This window comes from Echiichthys vipera (genome assembly GCF_963691815.1).
Source record: "Echiichthys vipera genome assembly, chromosome: 18".
NCBI classification, from domain to species: Eukaryota; Metazoa; Chordata; class Actinopteri; order Perciformes; family Trachinidae; genus Echiichthys; species Echiichthys vipera.
In genome coordinates, this window is record NC_139843.1 from 22,650,039 (window position 1) to 22,677,464 (window position 27,426).

The 27,426-nt window shown below is 40.9% G+C and overlaps 1 protein-coding gene across 1 annotated transcript; it reads right to left on the minus strand.

The window, feature by feature from the left end:
* Positions 1-471: 471 nt before the first annotated feature.
* LOC310961162 (ras-related protein Rab-37-like) lies at positions 472-22,292 on the minus strand (the record flags this gene model as incomplete). The annotated part of the gene is made up of 9 exons (XM_083933147.1): positions 22,131-22,292; positions 10,408-10,518; positions 6,791-6,832; positions 6,557-6,623; positions 6,375-6,427; positions 5,984-6,049; positions 1,361-1,417; positions 1,199-1,275; positions 472-577 (listed from the first exon to the last, which is right to left on the minus strand). Exons 1-9 carry the CDS (start codon positions 22,284-22,286, stop codon positions 472-474), a joined length of 735 nt encoding a protein of 244 aa, XP_083789273.1. The 5' UTR covers positions 22,287-22,292.
* Between the last annotated feature and the right edge of the window lie 5,134 nt (positions 22,293-27,426).

Below are 27,426 nucleotides of genomic sequence, written 5' to 3' on the forward strand. Positions count from 1 at the left end.
GCGTGAGACGTGTTACGGCGCGATGACGTATAGGAAGCAAGAAGCATTCGCAGAGGCCCAGGTAGTGTGAGTACAAACGGGCCTGGCCCACGGGGGGAGAGGGAGGGGGGGACAAGTACCCTAAAGCACAGGGCACGGTACGGATGGACAGTGTGAGTGCGCCCCTAGACTAACCACGTCCTGATTCCACCTCCCTGACACACATACACAAGAGAGGTTTTTTATCTTTTCATCTAACTCTTACAAATAAAGCAGATAACATTAGGCGGACCGTTTAAATACTTTTTATACTATTTGCTAAAATTTCTATTACAAATATTGAGTGTAAACGATTCTCGGCTAAATTAACCGGGAGTCTGTAGCTTGGCTTATCCTTTTGGCTTTTAGTCTTGAATGAATGGCAGCATCGTATTTTGGGAGCAGCAGTGAGTTAACAGGGCATCCTCCCACTCAGGTGTCAGGGGAGGAGATTTAGAAGTAGCTGCAGCAGCCGGTCTTCTCCTTTTGTGCTTCAATGTACTCGTGAATCTGGAACTTGGGTTCATTGGGATGCTGGACGGCCCGGTGCTTCAGTTCCCTGAAGAACAGAACCAGATATCACACTGTTTAGATGACTCCACCCTAATGATTCAACAGCCTCTGTATTGTTATTATTTGGTGTGGAGCGATTTTACTCAACAAACTGTAAAGATTACTGTTTATTATTAAACTGGTGTCATCTTACAGTATCTACTCCACTCTGATGTAAATTAAAATGATTCCAGAATAAAAATCTATTATTCTTGATAAATTGTCACTTGTGGCACTTTAATATTTCTCAAATAAGTCATATTAATACATATTTTATGTTTTCATTTAGGAAATCATTGGAATTATGGTTTAAAGCAGTCTGAGAAACTTCAAGGTGCAAGTTAATGATATTTTAAGACCTTTTTCATCATCAATACATACATCGCTGACACATGAATGAGTTGTAATATATGAAATATACCTAGAGTTTATTCAATTGTTTTTTTCTGAATGTAATAACAGATTTTATGAGCATAAAATCTCATTCAAAAGGGCCGTTAACTGTAAAATTAAGGTTGTGGGGTTAATTAATGGAACATCCCCTTAATAGTACAAAACAGTGTTACAGTATCCATGAATTTTCAACTGATCTGAAATGTGAAAAGTGTATAAAAGCCAAGTTTCATACTTGGAAACAGCATTGAAGGCCAGCTCTACGTTGACTCCTGTCTTGGCACTTGTCTCCATGAAAGGAACCGAATACTCCTGAAGACAAGAAGAGGAAGAAACCCCTGTGACCAGCGGAATAAAACAGCATCAGTTATTGTGCAACAGTGAATGAAATCCTCACTCTGGCCAGCCTCTCTCCTTCATCTCTCCTGATGGCTCTGTCACTGCTCATGTCCCCCTGACAGAGAGATATGGTGCAGTATGGTTAGAATAGACAAAAAAACAAAGTGAACTCCGCGTCTGTCTGCTGTTGAGCGCTGTACAAACATGTATTGTATACCTGGGCACAGTCATCGGCGACAAACTGCAATAGGAGGAAACTTCAAATGCCAGAGAAAAACAATGTTCTTACTAAAAGCTAAACTCTTTTAATGTGGACAACTGTTTTATAGATCCTTCGTTTTGTCAATTTTAACCTCCTAAACCTGATCTGCTGGTTTGGGGATCTTAAAGTGAGGAGTAAGACAAAGCTCTAAAGAGTGGTGCTGACGCTGGGCGGCCCAGTTCCGCCTCCTTACTCTGTACCACTGTCAGGATCCCTGTTCTGCCAGCCTCTCCCTTTCCTTTTGTGCTTGTGTTTGTCTCCCTCTGTCTGTTGTTCCCTGCATGTGTCTCCACTCTTGGTCTTGTCTGTCTGGAGCTGGTAGGCATGGTTCCACCCAGCTGTATCCAGTCATTGCTCTGCTGCTTAAAAGGCCGGATGTGGGACACATTTCGGCACCAGACCGCTTCCTCATTTACGTGGTAACTTCTCGTCGTTTGGCTCCTGTACTTTGTTGGTTAGAATCTTCACGCTCGTTTGTTTGTTTATTAACGATTGTTTCTTTGTTCCCTTTTGTTATAGTTTCCCGTGATCCCGTTCCTGTCTAACCTCGACCGTCTCGTCACGTTTGGTTTGTTTGTTTCCCTTGTTTTTTGATTCCCTTCTTTTCTTTGCTATTACATATTTGTTTATACCGTTCACTGTGTCCTTGTCTGCATTTGGGTCTGATTCACTGTGTTATTCCCCGCACCGTTCATGACAACCACAGACACCTGGTCAGAAAAGGCCACCGCTATCATGGCCGACCCATCCCATGGTAGAGGCCAGAACACCGTGTCCACTTCAACGCGGCATACTGCGCAGGCGTCAACACTTCAGTCTCATTTATGCTCCAATTTTGTAAATGGAGATGTACGTTATCATCGTTCTAATCGTATCTGCCCTTGTGCTTTCATGCGTCCTTTAGGTTGGAATTGACGTTGAGAAAAACATCCTCAAGAGGGCGTCGCTCAGATTCAAAAGTTACTCCCGTAAAGTTTGACAACGACCAATATGCCGATGATGGAGGAGAGGACGATGCCAAGGAGGCAAAATGGCAGGCAGCGTTGTAGACGGCGGTGGTCTGTGAGACATTACATACATCCCAGAGTGTGGACATAGAATTCCAGTCATTGGTTTGACAGATGAGAGAAACTGATGACGAACGCCACTTCCAGTAATGCAGGATGTCCGTCTGGGCTTTAGATGACTTGCTTCACCGGGTGGCTCCTCACATTAAGCATGGGAACTCGCACTGTCAGTGGACCAACATTTGGTCTGTAACCGAAAGCTTGCTAACCCGACTCTCGCCAGATGACTTTGGTTCCGCCTTGCTGCCGTCTTGACTCCGCCTAGCTCCACTCAGCCATCTGGGATCGCTCCATTGCAGAGGGATTTCAGGGTCCGCAACAAATTTGACTTCTGCTATGTGTTGAATGTTGATGTGCGGTGTACGTTGTATGATTGTGCAATGCTGGTATTGGTTAATTGTGCAGTATGTGCGCTGCTTATGTTCGTGGATTTTTAAAGCTATTGTAATGCACCCTTTTAAATTGCCCCGTGGGGATGAATAAAGTACTTTGAATTTGAATTTGAATTTGAAATGGTCAGGCCAATCAGGTCCACCAGGCAGAGTTTTACAGATGTGACGTAGCAGAGGAGCAACTGTTTGTGATTCCGACAACAATGGCAGCTCTCATCGAGGAAGCAGATGTCAACATGGATGCTGCTATTTCATCCTTGTTCATCCAGAGAATCTTTCTTCTTTAAAAGAACACCAGAGAACGGCTCTGAAGGCTTCTGTTGGTGGAAACCATGTTTTCCCCCGTCGCTCTAATCAGTCATGGGTTTGTTTCCATGTGAATGGTTCAAGTAGCCCATCAATAAAGATGACAGACAAATGGTTTATCCAATCATATGCAAGGATTTTTGATAAGGCACAGCCTCCTGAAATCGCTTCCCAGTCGAGTGATTCAAGATTGGATGAGGGAATCAAGGTGGAACCAAATTCATCCGGCGAGAGTCAGGTTACAAGCTTGCAGGATACATGCAGAAATATGGATGAAATGTAGGCAGAGTACGGACAGAAGTCTCCGTCCATATCCATATGCGTATCTAACGTAGAGCATAAATGAGCCTTTAACAATACACCAATAAAAGCTTCTATACCACAAACTATGTTCCAGCAGGAATGTGATCTGAAATCACAGATGGTACTTTTTTTACACTTTAAGTACACTGCTACATGTAGCTACATGCTAAGTGTGAAGCTATGATCTTGGTTGCAGATGTTGTTCATTTTGGATCATATTACTGCTGAAACTTTTTCATGGTAGAAAGTGGTGCTATAGGCTGATGTTACCCCACAGTCACATCACTGCTGCATGTAGCTACATGCTATCATCAGGGAAAGCTGTAATCTTGGTTGCAGATGTTATTAATTTCTCCCTAATTTCAGATCACAGTCCTGCTGGAACATGTTTGATTGTGTAAACACCTTTTTTTTTAAAGCAAATGTTCATTGAAAAAGCTGCTACACTCAGTTACAGTCAGTCTATCCATCTGTTGAATCATGTTGAAGCCAAAGTGTTGACATGTGCAGTATGCCCGTGTTGATGTTGACACGTCCAGCTGATCTGGGGTCCGTTTCACAAAGCAGGTTCAAAAAACTCTGAGTCTAACCCTGAACTCTGAGTTGATCTACTCTGAGATAGGAAACTCTGAGTTTTCGGTTTCAGAACAGCAGATTTGCGTTAGGTTGATCAACTCAGAGTAGTTTGACCTGGAGTTAAGCGCGTGCACCACAAGTAAAAAAAGACAGCATCAATGGAGCCCTGATTCGACGAGTCACCATGGCAACGGGGAAGCGGAGGGCTACGCTACAACTGCAACTGTATTAATGCGCTCATACGGAGAGTTTGAGCAGGTTTACACCGCTGCTGCAGCAAAAGAGAGGGAGACGGTGCGGGAGAACATTGCTGCTCGGGTCAGTGCATAAGTTTAAATGTAGTCCTGTTGCAATCACAATAATATCACAGGTGGAACTGCTTGAGTGGGAGCCTATTAGTTTATTTCATTTAAGTGCAACCCCGCGGGGGAGAAGTGCACTTGGCAGCAACTTAAGATGAAACATAAAAACATACAGGTATTCAAACAGGTAAAACATCGGCAAAATCTCATGGTGACGCCTCATTTTGAGCATATTTTACATGGTAAAGTAAATATTACCGTAAGTGGCTGTTTTTTATACAACATATAAATGTTGTATAAAAAACTCCCATTTGCAAAAAAACGCATGAAATGGTGTTGTGCCGTATTCAGAACCCCTGCCGTGAAATTCACCCCTCGCATTATAGGTGATATTCTGGATCAGAAGGCTGTTGTTTCCACCTATAGGAGTAGTTTATATAGCGGTAACCCAACTAAAAGCACACACTTTTGAACCTATGAATTGCAAGAAAAGCTGGGATTATATTTAGGAAACGCTAAGTCAAATACATTCAACTTGCTCAAAAGATCCATTTCATTCATTTTGTAATTATGGCTGCAGTATATTAAGGACGTCTATGCGCGGTCTTATAATCATCTCCCGACGAATATATAATTCTCTGTGCATTAATGCTGCACCTTCATCCACGGGATCGTTATCAAAAGGACATGCCATGGTAGTGAAATAGTCGCCACCTAATATAACTTCTAATGTCGGATTTTTGCAATGATTTTCTGAAAAAACTGACGGAACTATACTACACCAAAACTCGCCCGCTTACTGAATGAATGAGGAAATCAAACACCGGGTGCGGCTGAAAGAGGGCGGAGACAGAGAGAAACTCAAGGTTTTCTGAGAAAAACCTGGTCCCGACCAGGTTAGTTTCAGAGAGCATGTTACCATGGTAACTGACCGAGAGTTTAAGTTACCTCCCTTTGTGAAACAGGCTAGAGTTACCCCTCTCTCTCTGGTTTGAGTTACCTCCCTTTGTGAAACGGAAAACTCAGAGTTTCCCTCATTTCAGGGTTAACAGACTCAGAGTTTTCACTAAACCTGCTTTGTGAAACAGGCCTCTGATCTTGCATTTACCCCATCCCACCTCTAGCACCATGAGTTCCATCTCCTCTGGGTGGAGGTGTAGGGTCCCTCAGCTCAAGGCTCCTTCATTCTGAAGGCAATTGCTGCCATTAACCATTAACTAAAGTCATCCTCTGTATTTTTATACTTTGTATTTTCTCCTAATGCCCTTTTTATACTGTAGTTATTGAACTTTGCAAACTTGATGTTTGTTAATAGTCTCCCATGTTTTCTGTTCTTTATGCGACATGAATTGCCCTCCAGCAACAATAAAGATGTATTTCATTTTCATCAATGCATTATAGGCTATATCATATATATCATAAGAAGCCAGATTTCACCAAAGATCACATCCCTCTCAAGACTTTCTCTCTCACCTTGTTGCCCAGCAACATGATGACTACATCGCTCTGTGCATACTCATGGATCTCTGTTAACCATGCCTGAAACAAGAAAGACACACACACACACACACACACACACACACACACACACACACACACACACACACACACACACACACACACACACACACACACACACACACACACACACACACACACACACACACAGTCCATCAAAACACAGAGAAAATGTGTTTGCATTAGCCTAACACTTGGAAGTTTGCAGGTTAATTACGATAACTCTCACACAAAACACACACACGCACACACACACACACACACACACACACACACAGGTTGTTGTATGCTCTTTATAGCACTCATTTTCATATCTTTCCAGGCGGTAGCCATATTCCGGACTTACTCTTATGTTGTCAAAGGAGGTTCTGCTGGTGATGTCGTAGAGGAGGAGCAAAGCTTTAGAGCAGAGATAAATGAACATGTGATTATATTGATTATATTGCTGCTCAACTCTACAACAGTAACATGTATGGGTAAAAGTACATCTGACAGTCTAATGTATATTATGTTGTATATTTGCCTCACCGTGTGCATCCCTGTAATATGCATGTGTCACACTTCTGAACCTCTCCTGACCTGCCGTGTCCCAAATCTGGAACAGAAAAGGAAACAAAGAGTTCAGCTTGGTTCCACTTGGCTAGCTCTAACTTTCAGTTACAGCCGGACTGGTGCCCAAGAGGAAACCAGCCCGTGCTCTAAAAATAGGCAGCTATTGTGAAAGCACATCAAGTTTTCACTGGAACTGATTTACTTACTGACCTGTAGTTTGACCTGTACATCATCAACAGTCACCACTTTATTCTGGAAAAGTCAGAAAAAAAGCATTTTAATTGATGTTAGAACAGGCGCTGGCTCCACAGTTTAAAGCCTGATTAAAGGAATAATTCATTCAAATTACAAGAAGAAAATCCTGTATTTGTCTAGCTTCTGAGATTTCTGCCTCCTCTCCAATACACTGAAAAATACATCTAAAAAGTTCAACAGCAGCAGCCCATTAAAGAATACCTGTCCCTGTTTATAATCCACAGAAATCACTCAGCTGTTTTACTCTTTACCTGCATGCAACCTGCGTGTGATTGGTAAATACTTATTCTTATTTATTTACGGCTCTTGACCATAGTATCATGGTATGGAGCACAAAGCATTCAGTAAATAACAGAGCAGAACAAAACAATGGTGTACGGCATGGGCAAAACAAAAACACTACTTAAACAATGGTAGAACGTTTTTCAGAAAGGCACCTGTTTTACCAATAACTTTGGGTCTATCTGACCTCAAAATCAGATCAATTTAAACATAGATGGAAAGTTAACATACTATTTAGGCAAGAACTTCTTTTTATGTACATTACATTTGTATTCTTACACTCAAACAGGACATGATACTCATCACTGTCATCACGAAGGGTTACAAATTCTCTGACTTCTATCCAACCCTATATATCTTCCAATGACCTTAGGGATTCTGGTGTTATTAACTTTAAAATTACGGATAGCCTATCTGTGATGTTGGTTTTCCCACAGCAGATATTTCTCTAATTTAAACTTTTGTTTGAATTCTAGGTCAGTGTCACAGGAAGACATGTTTCTGAGCTTGCTCTGCCACTTATGGATAAATTGATCTTTCAACCTGTGCTCAACAGTTGGTTTCATTCACTTATGTTGTTGCACTTTTGTGTGATCCAGATGTAAGACAATCCACAATTATCGAGGAGTTGCTTTACCTGTAAGACCCAGGGTGAAGCATATACACCGCTGCTATGCAAGCTGTGCAGATGCCTTTAAATTATTTATTTTAAGTTTACTTTCTGTCAGGACCCCATCCTGGCAGTCCTTCCCATTTCCTTTTGTTCTTGTGTTTGTCTCCCTCTGTCTGTGTTTCCTAGTATTTGTCTCCCCTCTCTGTGTTTGTCTGTTGGAGACAGGAGGTGTTGTTTTCCTGACAAGCTGAATCAAATTCCACTAATCACCTCCCAACCAGTATAAAAAGACGGATGTGAGAAGCATTCGGCGCCAGATCGTTTCATCATAAATGTGGTATCTTGTTTTGATCGTTGACTCCCCTTTGTTCCTTGAGATTGTTATTCTGTTCAATGTTTCGATGTTCATTGTATCTTTGTTTCTTTTTGCTTTACTTACCCGTGATCCTGTTCTCCTGTTTGCCTACCAGTCTGTTTGCCTACCACCCGCTTGTGTTTTTCCTGTGATCGCTCCGCTGTTGTTTTGCTACCTCACCTACACTGGACACGCTCAGGAGAGCAGCACCTTCACTTGGACCTCACTCCTTTTTCCCTTACTCACTGGACACTGTTGTATATAGTTTTCATTAAAGACTCGTTAAACCTGACTCTGTTTCCGTGTCTGCATTTGGGTCCCAGTTCTCCGTGTTTTTCCCAGTGCCGTTCATGACACTTTCTTTCTTTTACTACTTCTGCTACAAATGCTAACCAGACCCTTTCTGCTACCAAATCGTGTCCTGTTGCCTACATATTCTGACCTCATACTTTATGATGAGTGTGTTGGATTAAAAGCCTGGGCAAATCAGCTTTTAATGGAAAATTCTGGAAAAATCACTCAGTTTCTATAAAAAGAAATCAATCAATGGATCCACTCTCGGTGACGTAAATCCTTCAAAGTCTGTGTAACGTTGTGTTCCAGAGCTCATGGGCTATGAGTTAGTTTAACCCAGGGCTGTAGTTTTTCAGTCCGGTTTGAAACCTTGGACTTGTCTTGGTCTTGTGCTTTTGTCATGTGATCGTTGCCTAAATTCTATGCATTGAGTAGTTTGTTGATAGAAGACAATCCATCTTGTCTGTTGGTCCACCCTTACGCTTTAACCACATCAGAAAGACCCTGTTGCCTGTTATGGTCATGAACAGGACTAAGATTGCTTTGGACTCAGTCTTAGACTTGAACTCGATTAAAGTGTAATTTCCATAAAACGAAGCAGCAACAACGTAGTTAGTGAACCCAGAGTTTATTAAAAGAGTGTTTTGAAAGTTTTACCTACTGGCCCCTGTACCAGCTCCTCTCATAGTAAAGTCCATTCAAGTCAATTAGCAAAGTCAATCCAAAGGAAGGAGCCCATTGATGATTTTCTCTGGGTGATATTCTGAGGACATGAAGAAAAAGTATCCAGTACGGTGAAGTTGATGAGGGATGGAGAATCCTCCAGAGCAGTCACACAGCTGTTTCAGTATTCAATGATTCCAGGCCACAGTGAAAAATGTCACTCTGTTGGCATCATAAACATTCTTCCTCGGTGCCCATTGGCTTACAGTACCCACAGGCACACCAGAAAATGCTGCTTATGCTACCTACCTACTTACGTGTTTTGCTGGAATAAATCACCAATGGGCTCCTTCCTTTTGGATTGACTTTGGTAATTGACTTGAATCGAGCAGCTTGTACTTGGGCCAGTATGTAACTCTTTCAAAACACTCTTTTAATAAACTCTGGGTTCACTAGCTATGTTAATGATGTTTCGTTTTATGTGTTGGCACTAATATTTTTACCACTAATGCTGCTCAAAATAACAACAAACCTCTGCAGTAGCATGATAAGAGTCCTTACCTTTGGGATTACCATGCTACTGCAGAGGTTTGGTGTTATTTTGAGCAGCATTAGTGGTAAAAAAAAAAAAAAAAGCTGTTTTAATGCTTTCACTGTACTGCCCTGAGCTAATAGTCTTTGCGACTCTCCCGGATGATCAGGTAATACAGCGGTTGCTACACAAAAAAAAAACTGTCTCGATGGCTTATTTGATGTATAACTGCCAAAAAAGACCATGGGATGATTTTGCACCGGAATTAGACTTTAAGTGGATCTTGACTGCAGCTCTTGTTAAACCTGTTCCCACAAGGAAATAGAACACACTCACAAGGGGCAAACAGGCACAACCTCAAGTCTGACATGCAGCAGGGGCCAGGACCAGGCTTTCTCTCTCTCTGGTCACACAGACAGACTGGAGGTGGCAGGCTCTCTCTGCTCACATGAGTCACTGTGGTGGAGCACAACGAAGCAGTTTATTTCCACTGGCCACTGACTGTGATGGTCAGCCTGTCCTACATTTTGATTGAAGGACTCTTACGTAGTTGAGGTGGAGTGCTGTGAATTTTCCATGGTGATAGGGAAATTGTGCCTGGGAAGATCTGTTGATCTTTCAACAAAACTCCATTTACCTCCTTTGTATAGGAGTGGAGGCACAAATCTCACTGAGATCTCAAAGACTTGGCTAATCAAATCTAATGGCTGTATATCACTAGAGGAGAAAAGAAACGTGTTATCATCTTTTTAGGGTGAGCTGACACTTAAACATGTGTTTCGCCCTACTTACCTGAAACAAGAGAACATCCTGCCTGTTAAAGTTATACACACCGTGAATCCAATGCCCACTGTAGCTGAGAAGGAGCCGGGGATGAACTTTCCCTGATCGAACTGCACCAACAGAGACGTCTTTCCCACTCCGCTGTCCCCCACCAGGATCGTCTGCGGGAAAACAATCAACACAAATAAAGTGGAATCCGAATCAGCCTTGAACATTCCTTTCTGTCTAAACCCTCACAATCATTTTATAATTTTAGCATGTGAGTCAGCATCTCAGCATCTGCGTCACGAGGGTCATGTCTGCTTCCAAGCACAAATGCAATTATCTTTTACAAGAGCATGCCAGTGTGCCGCTGTTACAGTGTGACTCACAATGTGGAGGAGATAACCTTTCAGACAATGACATGAATGAAAGGCAGCATTCAGAAACATCCAAGTTAGTCACTGGGACCAGCAGCCAATACTTTTATTCGTGGCCCACTCCACCTCCACACACACACACACACACACACACACACACACACACACACACACACACACACACACACACACACACACACACACACACACACACACACACACACACACACACACACACACACACACACACACACACACAAACACACACACACACACACACACACACACACACACAGAAATGTGTTTGCATTAGGCTAAAACTTGGAAGTTTGCAGGTTAATTACGATAACACTCACACAAAACACATACACACACACATACACACAGACACGAACACACACAAACACAGACACACACACACACACACAAACACACACACACACACACACACACACATACACACACACACACACACACACACACACACACACACACACACACACACACACACACACACACACACACACACACACACACACACAAACACACAGTGCCCACCTGTGACAGATAAATGAGACACAGCCAAGCTGTCCTCTGTCATCCCAAGAAATGATTTAGAATTTTTGATTCTAAAAATGGAACCTGAGTGTCTGTTATGTTGTGATGGGTTAATTTGCTTAGAAATGGTCAAACCACTCAGTTTGGACCCTGTTGTGATTGTCAACAGATATTAAGAAGCAGGGTTGGGTACTATCTACCTAATTGGGTTAGGCTCATGATGTCCAACAATGATGACGATATAGTTGTTGCTGATTGGACAGTTGTATCCCCCATCGGCCCAACATTATCAAGCCTGTCATAGACTTCCAACCTTGTTTCAGAGGAAAACTACGACGATGAGTGTTTGCTGTTTGAACTGTAACTCTCTTTTGTCTCAGGGCTTTGTCAAAAAAAAGGTAAAAGCTCAGAGGATTAGAGAAGAGAAGCTGGAGCAGCTTTTCTCAACAGTAACAGGTTTTACAGCCTCCCTTTGATCTCAGCATTTTGAGAGATTTTAGAAACTCTCAGAAGTGTGTCACATTTCAGTTGTGGAGAAAATAGGGATAGAGCATGAATATTCAAGCAAGATGAACTTTCAAACGTATGCAGGTTTCAGCAATAACTTCAGTTAGTTATTCAGAAGAGTCAGCGCGGCAATCGAAAGAAGAAATATGTTTAGTCATGATGATGATGATGATGATGATGATGATGATGATGATGATGATGATGATAAAAGTAAGCACTATGACTTGTCAGTAGGGATGGATTACCGAACGGGACCAGGGCCAGGGCCTGTGTGGCCTGGAATCATTCATGTCTCCATCATTAGGCCCATTAATATCGTTTTTTAATGTTAAAGTCATAATCCGTAAGATTTAAGACATGTTGTTTCTAGAGGTCTCTGTGGCAGTAAGATGTAACTGCAGGTGAGCCTGTTCTTTCAGAGCCTCCATCTCCATCACCATTGTTTCAACTCACTCATTGAGTGAATTAAAAGATAATTAACTAGATGAAAATCTTACAGATTATAACATTAGTAAGGTGGTCCAAAAAGACCTACTGAAAAACTAGGAGTAAGTTTAGGAATAGCCTAAATAATACTCATTAAAATGTAACAAGAAAGAAATGATCATTGGCCCCTCAACTATGAGGGGAGGAATGTAAAACCCTGCCTATTTAATACCTTAGACCCTCTGACCAGCCTAAACATATAGTTTTTAGTGTTCTCAAAACCTAAGCTAGATATTTCCATTTTTCTGCTATTACGTTCATGTGCATGGGAAAGTGACTGATGGTCAGGAGCGTATCAATGTTCCCAGGGTCCTGTCCCCAGCTCAATTTCCTTTTATTTTTACTCATTAAAGGGTTTTATGTTCTCAGCCATGGTTTTCAGAGGTCAAGTGTTCTCCGTGTCCCTCGGTCAATATGTTGAAATCACCCACCTACAGTACATCTTAATCCTACTGATGTTATACGCCCTCAAATTTGTGACATTTATTGACTCATAATCTAAAGTGGCTTTTCCCAGAACACCGTTCTGCATTTGAACCATCCCTTCATTCTTTTGCAATTTGTTGTTTGTCCCTTACCAGTTTCTTACAACAAGGACCCTGGGAAAATAGGGCTGACCCCCAGTGAACAGGCAGTTAATGAATATATTGTTGGTGATGCAACTATAAACATGGATATAATATGGAAATTTTTAACTAATAACAAATTGACGTGACATTCCTTTGCCTCACCTGTATTTTTTTGCTAATTATCAAATTTAGAACACTAACACGCTAAAATAAGCAACACTGATTTCAGACAGATGTAGACAAAAAGCGGATTTTCATCTCTAGCCAGCAACTATCAATTTGGGAAAATGACAACTCTGTGTAGCTAGTTAGCTTATTAAGCTAACTTTAACTCCATGAGTATGTTGATCACAATGTCGGAAATGTTCCCCTGGTCCTATGTTATCCCCGCTGATTTAATTGAGCATTTTGTTAGGGTTAGGGGTTACGGTTCTGACCAGGGTTAGGGTCTACATAAGCCTATTTTCCGGGAAATCCGGCACTGATCGACTTTTCTTAAAAAAGGGTTCGATGTTCCCCGGTCACATACAAAGCGGGGAACATAGGTACGTTCCCAAAATGGGGCTTGTATTTGAGGGTTAGCTACTCATAGGATATCATGTTAAAAATACACAGGCTAAATGTTAAAGGGAAAAGGTGTAAATAAAGCAACAGCAGTTTTGGTAAAGCGCTAGCCAATCCTACTCTTAAGGATAACTAAGAAGCTATGATGAGGGACAAATGTAATGTACTTGACTGTTGTCCCATTTTGAACAGATTAGCTGCTTAGCTTATATACTTACTCATTTTTTCAAACTTTTATTTGCAAGGTTCCAAGAGTAAAGGCTTTTAGGGTGAGGACTAACTAACGCTATTCCAGGTAATGTTGGCTCGGTTTGGTTTAATGTTAACGTCTTCAGTCCAATACAGAGTAGGACAGAGTCACAGTAAGCCTAACTCCAATAGCATTCAGGACACATGGTGAGGCAAACTAGACAGCGCATGTGCTAGTTGTGTTGTGTAAAAACCCAAAGTGATGCAGTTACTTAATGATATACTCCTTAGCTTTGGAATTAAGACTCGGTAAGCCTACTGCTAAGAAGTACGCTAGTTGGACATGCTAACATTTGCAGCCTACAATAGAGCAGATAAACAAACTACAACAAAGACACCGCCCTCCAGACTGTTTAAATGCGAAGTAGGCTATCACTTACAGCCTTATGTGCAAAAGTTATGATTATTTTAGCAAACTGTCAGTTGTACAGTATGGAACACCCTTGGCAATAATAAGAGACACATTCATAATTATGACTCTCTTAAAAATGAAACAACAACAACAACAACAACAACAACAACAACAACAACAACAACAACAACCAGATAGGTAAATACGGAGTGGTCAACATGTAATGAAGTGGATCTCAAAGCACCTTTACATATGATTCTAAGTAAACCATCATAAATACAAACCAGCAGCAATACTAGTAATTCATGTGATCCCCGTGTGACTTAATGGCATCTGTTTCCTGTTTACCTTCCATCCCTGAAAGCATGTAACATGACGCCTTCATGTGAATGTGAGGACAGAACCAGTAAAGGAAAACAAGCGTACTTGTAGAAGTGCGTGCAATAATGAGGATGCTGAGTGTGTTTGTGGTGGGAGAGGGGTTGGACGCTGTTTCCGTGGTAACAGAGGTTAGCTGGGAAGTGGGCCTTCTCATAAAACCCCACAGGAGACTGGAGGCAATTAGACCGTGATACGCCGCAGATGTTCGGGAATTAGACATGTATGGTCTATACCGTGTATTGTGCATTTGTGGTGTTGAGAGACTGAGAAAAAAGGATGATAACAAAAGATAGATTAATAAATGGGATTAATCTCAAGGGCTCATAAGGAGATTGTTAAACGCCAGTGAAGTTCGTTTCTCTCTGTTTGGACCCAGTTGTTCTTTGAAGCTTCATTATGGAGACTATCATGGTAATGAATTGTCTCTTTACTGTACGGACAGTTGGAGCAAGACTTTTAAGAAATGGAGAGGATTTGGAGTCATGAGTTTCTGCTAATCTCCTCTGCCTGCCGCACTGGGAAAAGTCATTTTTATCTTCCTGGAGAGTATTAAGTCTGTGGCACACAGCCTAGAATTTAATATAGCTTGACAGTTTTCATATTGCTTTTATTTAGACTGTTCGATATACTGCACAGCTGGGATTTGAATCCACTGAACAGCAGCAGATGACTGTAGCTTCCCATATTAAAAGTCAGTCTGATGGATTTACATTAGTGACAATGTATGTGTGTTTAATGCCACGCTTGTGAGCTCTTAGACAGACGGTGATATGGATACATTTTCACCGTGTCATTTTACATCATTATAGCAATATATACTGTGATAAAGCGCATTTTTACCCCATCATTGTTATTTTTAAAAACACATACATAAAAGGTTAAATCTGGAGAATTAGCAGAACATTGCCAGTGTGTCAGTGATCAGCCTGCTCCACGACAGTGATGAATCATACAGGGTAACCACTCATTTGGACTAATCAATTCATTTGACAACAGTGTTTAACGTTAGCCAGTCTTCAACTGGAAGTCTTTCTTTGAGTGCTGTGGAATCAACTAGCTCTCAACTCAAAATGAGTCCTTGCTTCTGTAGCCTGATGGGCGTGAGCAGAGCAGCGAGGCTGAAGGCGGATGGAGAGACCGAGGTTTGCACAAAGATGGCTGTCAGGTACTGGTGTGGATAATGAATATAGAGATGGGTAAACTGACAGATACAGAGTTGAACCAACTCCCTTCATTAGCTTACTGTAGCTAATTGCTGGTAAAGTAGCTGTGCCGAAAAACAGACAACCCTGGCAACCCGCGACGCCCAACGCTATTGGCTGCTACAATGGAAACAGAACGGGACACAAAGTCATTGTCGAATCCATCAAAAAAAAATGTAAACATGAATTCAGACTAAATATATTCCCGGCTGGGGCCCTTCTGTGTGGAGTTTGCATGTTCTCCCCGTGTCTGCGTGGGTTCTCTCCGGGTTCTCCGGCTTTCTCCCACAGTCCAAAGACATGCATGTGTTAGGTTAATTGATGACTCTAAGTTGCCCGTAGGTGTAAATGGTTGTTAGTCTCTATGTGCCCTGCTAAAGACTGGCGTCCTGTCCAGGGTGCACATGGATGGATAGCTTTTAATAAAGATTCTACATATTCAACCTTTAACTTCAGTAAAAACATAGCGTAGGGATCACAATAAGTGCTTGAGCTTTAGTAATATGGTAAATGGTAAATGGATTTGCATTTATAAAGAGAGCCTTTCTAGTCTTCCGACCACTCCAGGCGCTCTACACTATTACGCCCATTCACACACACATTCATACATTGACGGCAGAGGCTACCATGCAAGGTGCAACCTGCTCATCAGGATCTGCTCAAACCATTCACACATCGACGGCACTGCCTTTTGAAACAATTTGGGGTTCAGAATATTGAGACACATGGACATATGGACTGGAGGAGCCAGGGACCAAACCACTGATCTTACCATTAGCGGACGAGCCGCTCCAACATGAACACAGTGGTCAGTGAACTGTAAGACATCCTTATGGGGTAAGTCTGGTGATATTCTATTATTGTCCTATTGTTGTCAAACACCATGAAGATACGCAGACCAATAATAATTGATCAAATACAGTATTGTCTAAGTGTCCAAAGTCCTGTATTGTATCTCATCCCTCTGTGCCTTAGGGCTCCATTGTTGTCCTTAAACTATTAAAAACACATCAATGAGCCACATATTGGCAAAGCTTTATTCTCTGAAAACACCTTAATTGTTTACATCCATTGCCAGTTAGCAGTCTTATTCTTCCCCGTGATTGCTGGACACAACCCAGTGCTCATGCACAAGATACAAAAACATTTTTCTTTGGAAACCCTTTTATACAAACGCTGCTCTGTTGCACAATTAGTGGCCGCTGCTGTCCATTGGAGCGATATATGAAGGCAGTCCATTCTGGGACAGGTATCCATGTATGTCTATGGAGACAGGAGCTCTATCCACTGTTAGATTCAACATTTGTCACTGAATTTCCAAGCAGTTTGGTTTGTTACAAATGCCAGACATGTATTTATAATAGCAGACACTTGGTTAAATTAAAAATAAAGGTTTTCATACCAAAATATCTTATCTTGTGTAGTAAGATAAAAACAACATAATCCACTACTTAAGCGCAATAATTTGATTTAACTGCTGATTTCCGCTAATGTAATTTATTATCAACTGTAGAAAACACAATGCCATATACAGTTCTATATATTTTTATCTCTATTTACTTATATTTATCCTCTATACAGTTCTCTACACTTAACATATTTGATTTCATTTGCTGTGAATTTAATTTTACTGGTATTCCTATCTCTACTTTATAAGAGTTTATTTTCTCTGTGTATTGTTTACCTTCTATATTTAACTAAGAGTTTATTGTTTACTGTTTATTGTTTAACGTTCCATATTTATTTAGCTATTATATTTGTTTATCTTTTACTGTATTTTTTTTTTTATACCTCCTTATTTTCAACCCAAGTGTTCTGTAAGCTGCTGGAAATCCACTTTCTTTGCGAGAATCATCCCAAAGAGATCAATAAAGAGAAGTCTAAGTCTAAAACTAAGTCTAAGTAAGTGTAAGCAGCTTTAAACCTTAATATCATTTAAATAGGTAAGTTTTATAAACTATCAACCCCAGTGCAGTTATCATAAACAGGGAAATTAGCTTTAGAGACCAAAACCGCTTTTTGGATCAGGCTGTAAACATGTTTATTTCTGATGTAATGTTGGACATTTTAACATTATGGTCTATGGAGATTAAGAACTACGAGAACGCCTCGAGTGGCCGTTAGAGGAACTGCAGTTCAGCTCTGAGGTGTCAGCTTCAATAACATACAGTGACAAACATAATTTTCAACATCTTACTGATATATTATTAATTATTAAATATTAGTTGGTGTTATCGTAATTTAGTATCAGGACAGTCACTTAACTTTATGTTAGCTTTAAAGAAGGATCAGGACCTACCTCTGTCATATATCTAATTCAATACGTCTTTACATACAGTCTACTGTGGAAACAGGTCTGAAGCCTGGAGCATGATGACGGCGGCTGAGACGCATTTTACAAGGTCAGCTGTGTGATCTAAGTGTAGTTTCTATGGGGCTTAAGTCATTTGTGTCTAACCAGCCAAACCAAAGAGCACTCAAAGAAGCCCCAGTTGTGTTGTGCATGCATGATCCCTTAGGGGAAACAGGTGAGACGGAGTGAAAGAGAAGCTACCACCCCCCAGAGCAGAGAGACACAAAGCACATCAGCGAGACAGAAGATTCAAAGGAAGGAAAAGGTTCACCTGAAAGAGGTGTTTGGGATTTATGATAGAACAGCTTGTGCTGCTATAATCTGCCCCTTTGCAGAGCATCTGCTCCTCTCACAATACAAGTCTCACACATGCACTCACACAGACACACACACGCTGCTTCTGAGGCAATTAAAGGCAGCTGACCAAAGTGCATAATGGTTACATTAGGGCAACCCGGTTCATGTCTCATCAGACCATTAGCCTTTGGGAAAACTCACTTCTTAGTAAACTCACACTAATGAGAGCAGTCACAAATTTTTACTTAGAAGAGTTACTTTAAATGCAATCACATTATAGCAGTTGTGTAGATTACAAGAGCAGCGATCATATTTCAACATCAGACAAATGTGAAATATCTTAAATACTGTATGATGTAGTTCACTAAATATCCACTTAAGTGTAATTCTCGCATTAAAATATTCCCTTGGTCTTTTTTGGCACTTACATACATCAAATAAGCCATCGAGACAGTTTTTTTTAATCCCGGAGAGTCGCTAACAGCCGGACATTGCTAACACTGATTAGCTTTGGGTAGTACGGTGAAGGCATTAAACGTCTTTTTTAACCACTAATACTGCTCAAAATAACAGCAAACCTCTGCAGTAGCATGATAAGAGTCCCTACGCAGAAAACAAAGCACCAACAACGTTGATAGTGAACCCAGAGTTTATTAAAAGAGCGTTTTAAAGACTTACCTACTGGCCTTTATACCAGCTCCTCTCATAGTAAAGTCCATTCAAGTGGATTACCAAAGTCATCCAAAAGGAAGGAGCCCATTGGTGCTTTGTTTCGGCTGTTAGCGACACTCCAGGATTTCTCCATTAATAGTTGTTTAAAAAACTGTCTCCATGGCTTATTTATATTACACTTTAAGTATTCTTTATAAACATACATTTTTTTAAATGCCTGAATTGAATTCTAAGATTTTTGGGTAGCTGGAAAAAAACCCAAAAACATCCTGACAATGATTCTTTTGAGTTGAGGACATCTCTGACTACAGACACTAATTCTGTATTTTTACTGTATCATTTGAGAGATATTCCAAAGTAAAAGTCCCATATTTCTATGTTAGCGAATCTACCGGATTTGAATAGTTGTTTCACGAAAAAAACTGTCTCGTGGCTTATGTGATGTGTGCAAGTGTTGAAAAAGACCACAGGATGATGTCACGCCAGAATTCCACTTTATATGTTCACTATTGGAAAGAAATAGAATTAAAAACGTAGATCGCTGTTGCACTCATTTCTCACAGTCGCTGATATTTCAAAAGAAAGGAGGGCACTGCAAACTGAAGGCCGACTGAATAATAAAGAAGAGGAGCTTCGACTGACGCAGCTCCCTCTCACTGAACTGGACGCTGTCCCTGCGATGTACTGTCATAATGTAGTGAGACATTTCACTGAAGCCCACAGGGCGTCTCTCTCTGCTCTGTGTTCCATCTACAGTGAGGACAGGACTCTAAACACACTGACTTGTTGGTCCATGTGAGCTAATGGAGGATGAACTGCTTGAATAAGGCTGTGTGGATATAAGAGCACATCAGAGGGGGTCATGGAACCTTTTTTCATAATGTCACTGCTCTTCCTGTAGGGGAGACAGGGGTCGGTTGTCACCTTTTACACTTGGGAATTTTTTCATCATCACAACACATGTTACAATTATAACATTAGAGGGACGCTTTAAGGTCTTGGGTTGAAATAGGCACCCCTCTCATTCTTGTTTTATTTTACAGTATTATTGTATTATTAAAGTATTTCTCATTCTGATTCTGAACCATCATACCCACTATCCATCACGGGGTTGGTTGTCACAGTGTTTGGGCTTGGTAGTCCCAGCTGTTATCAATGGGCTTTCAGTTGAAAAACGGATTTCAAAAAAACATGTGTAACTTTTCAGTTCTTTAATCTCAAGACACCAAATACGTTTTAATGAATGCAAAGGTTTTATGCTAGCTATCAACTGAAAAAGTCAACTAAAATGAAATCTTCTCACCATTCTGCCAAGAAAGAAACAGCAAAACAAACACACACAAAAAAACATAACACATCGATAACTGAAAAAAACCCCACTTCTCATACTTTCATCCTAGCAACCACATGTCTTTAGCTAGCAACTGAAAAGTAGACCTGTAAGCTATTAAGGGGCGTTCACACCAAACGTGACAGACTTGAGAAGAAGAATTGGGCGGCAACTTTACATTGAAAATCAATGTAAATGGCGCGATGACATGCGATTCAGGCAGCGGTGGTGCAAATGGAGCATCTGGAGCATTTCGAGCATCTGAAAAAACATGAATAAAGTTGAAAATGTAGAACTTTTCAGGCAGCATCTCGCCACGACAGCCAATCAGCATTGAGATTGTGGTAAGTGTGGTTGAATTCCTTGGGGGAAACCAGACTGTTCCTATGGATATAATAGAAAGGATATAACTATGAACTGTGGATGGCAGCGACGTGCCTTTAGGCATATAGTCTGCCAGAAATCCAGAAGAAGATGAAGAAATCCATACCTGCAGAGTGAAGCATATCCGGGTCTAATCTACCGGAGAGCAGGCAGCACCTGTACGGCTTTGGAGGTTCAATCACTGACGGCCTGATCTCACTACAACTCAGCGGCTCTTTTAAGAGCCACACACTTCATCTGAGAGCTCTTTTCTGTTCTTTTAGAAGCATTCAGATCTCTGGTTAGCACTAGCATAACTTCCATTTAGAAAAACAGCAGAGTAGGCTGAGCCGGGGGCTAGCTTCAGTTAGCTAGTCGCCTCGGCTGCTACATGCGATAGACGCGAATGAAGCGATGATCAAAAATGTGACAAATGTGATCAAGTGATGCGATACTCGTGTTCCGGGCGATTTAATTGCCTCCATCATATTTGGTGTGAATGCCCCTTTAGGCTACCGTTCTCTTCGTAATGTGTTTGGTTATGAAATGACTAATGGCCTATAAACTTTTATAACAAAAACCAAACGCTTGTCTTAGACAGAAATGAGCATGACTCACACCAAATGTCTTATATCACCACGATGAAACAGCGCCCTCTAGTTTGGCTGTAATAAACACTGTGCCAACCAACCTGTGACACCACAGGTGCCCTAAGTGCAATCAGAACCAGAAGCGCAATCACACTGGCCTCATAATCAGAGTGAGTTTCGACTTCATTCATTCATTGTGACATTATTGTGTCACGTTAGCCGACTTGAGTTTGGTATCAGGGTTTTAGTCCCCAGCATCTCCTCCACCGTGAAAATATCTGTCTGTTCAGCTGCTGAACACTGGATCAGAGGGGGTGGATGGATTCGGTGTTTTGCTCAAGAGCATTTCAGAACCAAATCACCTCTTTTATGTCTCATTCAGATCTGAAGAAGCAGGACATGACTGTTCATTACTGAAGGAATTATGTATGTCTGGGCAGATTTGACAGCAACCAGCCTGGAAACCGACCAACTGAAAGCACAGCCAAGTGAAGATCAGCACCATGGAGAGCGCCAACGCTGAGCAGCACGGGGGCGTGCAGTCTATGGGGCGTACCCGGAGTACTGGAGCACCGGGGTACTTCAGGGTTTGAGGACATTAGGTAACACTTTACAGTAAGCGCACAAATCCAGTGATGTGCATGACTGGGATGATTTAAAGCATGCATTGATGCAGGGTGTATAATGGATCCCTGTTGCTCACCACCACTGTGACTTCATGTGATTACTTCACACTTTAGACATCATCAGTTAAGTCACGCATTATTGAAGCATGTCAGATACTGTGTACTCTAAAGTGTAAACGACACTTCATACATAAACGGATACATAATAGAATCACAAGAGACTGAGAATACTAGTCTTAAAGGAAGTATATTAGGGTTGCGAAGTTTCAAATGTCAGTGCGTGGCTGTTGTTGGATGGTAACCGCGTCGCCATACCTTGTGCACTAATTCTTCGTCATATGTCGGAGCTGGTGGAGTCTTTGCCTGGCTGTCGGCGGTCTCTCTGGATTCGTACCCGCTGTCGGGATGGATCTCCGGGTAAGCCGTGGTGTAGTGCGCCGAGATCGGCTCCATCGACTCCATCCGCTCCATCCCTTCGTCCTCCGTGCGCGCGTTTACAACGGAGAAGCCTGGTGATGGTGAGGAGGATACAAGCTGAGCCTTCTCTCTCTCTCTCTCTCTCTCTCTCTCTCTCTCTCTCTCTCTCTATCTCTCTCTCTCTCTCTCTCTCTCTCTCTCTCTCTCTCTCTCTCTCTCTCTCTCTCTCTAGGCTCCTCCTGTGGAATGAATCACAGTCCGCGGGCTTCTGCCTACATCCCTTAACATTTTAAAGGCATGTCGTGATCGCACATCCACATGACGCCAAAGACAGTTCAGAAAGTGGGGGAGGGGAGGGGGCAAGGGAGGGGAGGAGGGTGGAGACAGGGTGCGACTGAGCAGTCATTGAAAAGGATGAAGACCACGTGAAGTTTGTAGGATGGGAGGATATAAGCGAGAGAGGGGTGGGGATGAGGATGGGCGGATATAAGGGAGAGAGGAGTGGGGTTTACACTTTAAGTTACAATCCGTAAGATTTTCATCTCGTTAACTGTCTTTTAAGTTTCTATCTATGAAAGAGCGACTTCAAAACAATGGTGACTGATCATGTGACCCACTAATGAAATCACTTGTATACATCTGAGTCTGTGGAGACATTCCCACTCAAAATTCAAATACAGTGCTCTATTCGTGACACTTTTTATGTCAGTCAGTAGCGGTTGGTCTGCCCAGGTGGAGCACTAAAGCGTATGTTGGGTTTCAGTGTAATCAGAAATCAGGAACTTCCGACTTCTGAGTCAGGCTCGCTTTAATGTGTCTGACCGGCGCAGGTCCATTTCATTACTGCTGACTCACAACGGGAGATCAACAGACAGAGAAAGAAGACGGTTCAATTTCCAGTCCACAGAAAAACTACAACAAAGAAACTAATCTAAGTGAAGAAGGACAAATGTTCAAGAAGCATTGTGAACATGAACATGACAAGATGGAGGCTCTGAAAGGCTCGCCTGCAGTTACATCTTACCGCCAAAGAGACCGCTAGAAACAATAAATCTCAATTCTTACAGAATATAACTTTAAATACATGGTTTTCAGTAGTTGACACGTTGAAGTTTACTATTGTATTGTAAATGTTTTTTTAATCATTGGGGAAATCCGATAAAGTGTTACAACTGTCTCTGGTCTCCCCTACTTTTCATCTATTATTGAACAGCTTGTTACTGTTATTGCAGCGCACTATTGATTTCATTCAGCACTGTTTACATTTTTAAACTGTCCTCACTACACATGATGTAAATACAGAACAGGGCAAGGCTGAACAATCTACACTCACACAGCAGACAAATGTAAGAGACAAAAATATAATGTAGTCTATTTACATGTAAAGTGGTTTCATCCCAACTCGTTTTTTTTGTCTGTCATTGAAGAGTAAAGTTTAAATCAGTTCAGAATGTTGTTTCATGGCCTACAGACACAAATGAGACCGTGTGTGAAATCAGCAGGCCTGTGTTTCTATATGAAGTTAAGAACATGCTTGGATCCATGAATAGGCACGCTCCTTTTAACATATAAAACATATGATCCTTTTATGAAATATGAGTGCGAGATTAAACACATCCAACAGTATCCACCTCGGATAGGTTTACTATACATTTGTTCTATTTTTGAATAGAAATATATTAAGAGATTTACCAATGAACAATATAAAAAGAAGAAATAAAATAGAATAAGAAATATGTAAACATATTATTCTATAATATATATTAACTCTGTTTATTTAAATAGAAGTAAGACAAAGGTAAGGTAAATGAAAATAAATAAAATACTATCTTATTAATATTACTATTACTAGGGTTACTATTTTACTATATTACTTTTTATACACATTTAAGAATCAATACTACTACAACTACTATAATAATAATAATAATAATAATAATAATAATAATAATAATAATAATATACAGTAATTGTCGTGTCAATTTATCATTCTGTTGAAACATTCTGTTTCTATACAGTATGTTTGTGACAGGGTGCATTTCCCTGTAAGATTTAATAACACAGAGTGTGTGTTGAGCCTTCAGCCACACAGGAACAGTCAGTCACATCAGTCATTCACATTAGTTTCACATTAGTGATTTTTATGAAGAAGGTTAGGATAGGGGGAAAAAAATAATCTTCAGATATCACCATGAAAATAACTGAGTTGATTATTTACATCAAGACAAACAAAAAATGTATTACAAGTTTTTTGACATTGTTTACATGGACAAATGAGTCCTAATCTAATTATGAATGTGCTAATTTTCATAAATACCAACTGATCTAAACATTGGGTATAGCCGGTGAAAATTAATCTCTGTTCAGGTGTGAATGAACCCATTTAGTCGACCCATGAGCATTAATGGAGGCAGAAGAAGGACTTTAAAGCAGGGACTTGGGTCACTGCTGAATGGATTTCACTCCTGTACATGACTGAGAACTAGAAATGGATCCTGCACAAGATACAAAATGACACAATAAACATAGAAACTATTTTAGCTCCCTTTTGTCTTCTGCATTCTCCTGTTGTCTCCTGTTCTTCTCTCAGACTCATCCCCAGAAACAGTCTACAGACCCAAACCCTTCTCAGAAATAATCCTTCAGAAAGGCTGCTGTAAAGTCCTTCTTCTGCCTCCATTCTTGCTCATGGGTAAACTAAACTAAAAGGGTTCATTCACACCTGAACTCTAAGTCTTTTGTTTTGTATTCACTTTTCCATGGCATTTGACCTTTTCACACATAAAAGGTCATTTCCAGTCTCTACAAGCTCTGAAACGCCTAAAAACACGTTTTCATGGAATAGACTGTAACTTTGGTTCATCTTTAAAAACAAAATTTCACAGTAATATACAGTATTTGTAAAGTAGCATAAATATGCATAATTCCTTTCCATGGCATTTGGCCTTTTCACACAAAACACTTCATTTCCACTCTCTACAAGCTTCACCTCTCTTTACCCAATGACTAGATCTGTTGGTATTAAGGAAAATTAGCACATTCATAATTAGATTATGCCCTGTTTGTCCATGTAAACAAACAATTAAAACTTTTTTTCCCATTGGTCTTGATGTAAATAATCAACTCAGTTATTTTAATGGTGATATATGAGGATTATTTTTTTCCCCCTATTTGTGTCAGAAAAATAATGAATAGGTGAATCATAGGGAATATTTGGGTCTTTTTAGAAACTTTCCCCTATTGGGGCTTTTTTTCTTACTCAGCACATATTGAGGATACAAAATCAGTTGAGTTTGCTTCTGCAATTTGTTCAACAATGACCTCTCTTTGGCTTAAAATGACTGGACTACATGAGCTTTCCCTGAACTATTGTCTACTGTCATTGATTGCCATTGTCATGAAACAATGCGAGTGATAGATCCTGCTGTGGCTGCTCTTTTCCTTTGATTGTGAGCCTCTGTCCAGGTAACCTAATCATCTTGTCCAACCTACAGTAGACAGTATATATGCTGTGTGTTTCCCTATGTTCGGGTCAGACCTCTGAACCGAGCTCAGGGTGGAGGAGCTCTGACCCAGCTGTGAAATACCTCTGAATCCTGTTTGTCTTTTGGAATTGAACCAAACTTTTTACAGTATACAAATTGATTTATCTGCTCATTTCTTAAGGCAATTAGAATTGCATATATATACAGGTATATACAGTATATACATACATTATATATAACATGTTTTACTGTATCTAGCAGTGATTTCTTTTCTTTTTTATTTATAAGTTGTCTCTGTTTAACTTCCACTAGAGTTTGCACAAGAGCCAGCTTTGCTTTTCTTCCCAGAGTGAGGTGAGTAATCCCTGCCTCACCACCCTCCTCTCTCTCCATGGTGTTAATATTTACCCGCTGGTTCATCTCGGGGGTTCTGTGTCTGCATTGTGACGGGAGCTTTGGCACAGTTTGTAGTGACAAGCCAAAGACTCAGCTGTTTATTCTTTGTTTGAAAGCTGCAGATAATGTGTGAAGAGGGAGATTAAAGTGTCATGTCTATTTCACCTCCTCCAACTCCAAGACCCCTGGCGCCAGAGCTGCTGACCGTCATTGTGGCTTCAGGTGAGCACAGCCCTTTCTTACATCTTTCACCAAAATGAGGGGGGAGCTCCATGCTGTGCTGCTTATTTAATATGCTCTTTAAAGTTTCACATATGTATTTATATGACATTACATCAGTAACAATACAGGGTCGATGGTAGAGAGAGAGAGTGAGAGAGAGAGAAAGAACATAGTCTTTGTCCTTGAGTACGAGTTCTGTATGTATTATAATGCTGAACTTTTTTAATCATACATTTATGTTAAACATTAACAAAAATCAGATTATAAAAAACTACTGTAACTGTGTGTGTATGTGTGTGTGGGGGGGGGGGGGGGGTGAAACTGGAGCATTGGTAAAATTATATCAGAAAGGTATTTTAAAGTTTTTTTGTACTTCTCCACACATATCTAGATTCTTAAAGTCCCCCTCCACACCAAATTATATTTTTCTTCTTGTTCCTGCAGTTGGATGTTTGAGATTCACTGTACAGGATTATGGATTATGTGTGTCTGCATATACATAATCCTGACACTAGAAAGCTGTTTTTCGGGCCTACGAGCATGTTTGTGACATCACTACTCGAGTGGGCTTGCAGTGAAGAAGGAGACGTCTTGTGTCTAGAAGAACATTTTAGAAATGAACTGGGATTTTTAATGAGGTAGAAGCAGTAGATGCCTTATAAAAAGTCACAGTCACAACATCTGTTTGATCATATTCACTGAAGCTGACACTCTGCTCCGATATAAAAACATAAATGATCCGGTCTTAGAAAAAGAAATACGCTAAATGACTCAAGCTAGGCATACGCTAAATGACGTTAGCAGTTGCTATTTATAAGTAAGTTAGCCATCCTACCTCTGTGTAGCGTGTACTCCATGATGTTTATTGATAAGAGAAGACACAGGCGCGTTGACAGGAATCTGGTGCACGCGCACTGACGAGCACTTGATGGAGGAGCGGAGGAGCTCGGTGGTAGAAGGGGAGGGGCGTGAGGGTTGTAAACAATCGAGTCAACTCGATCTGCCAGACTTGCCGACTGTAGCTTTAAGGATTTTATTGCGCAGAAATATCTTTTTCTTGTGGAAAAAACATGTCAGACACAAATAATTGT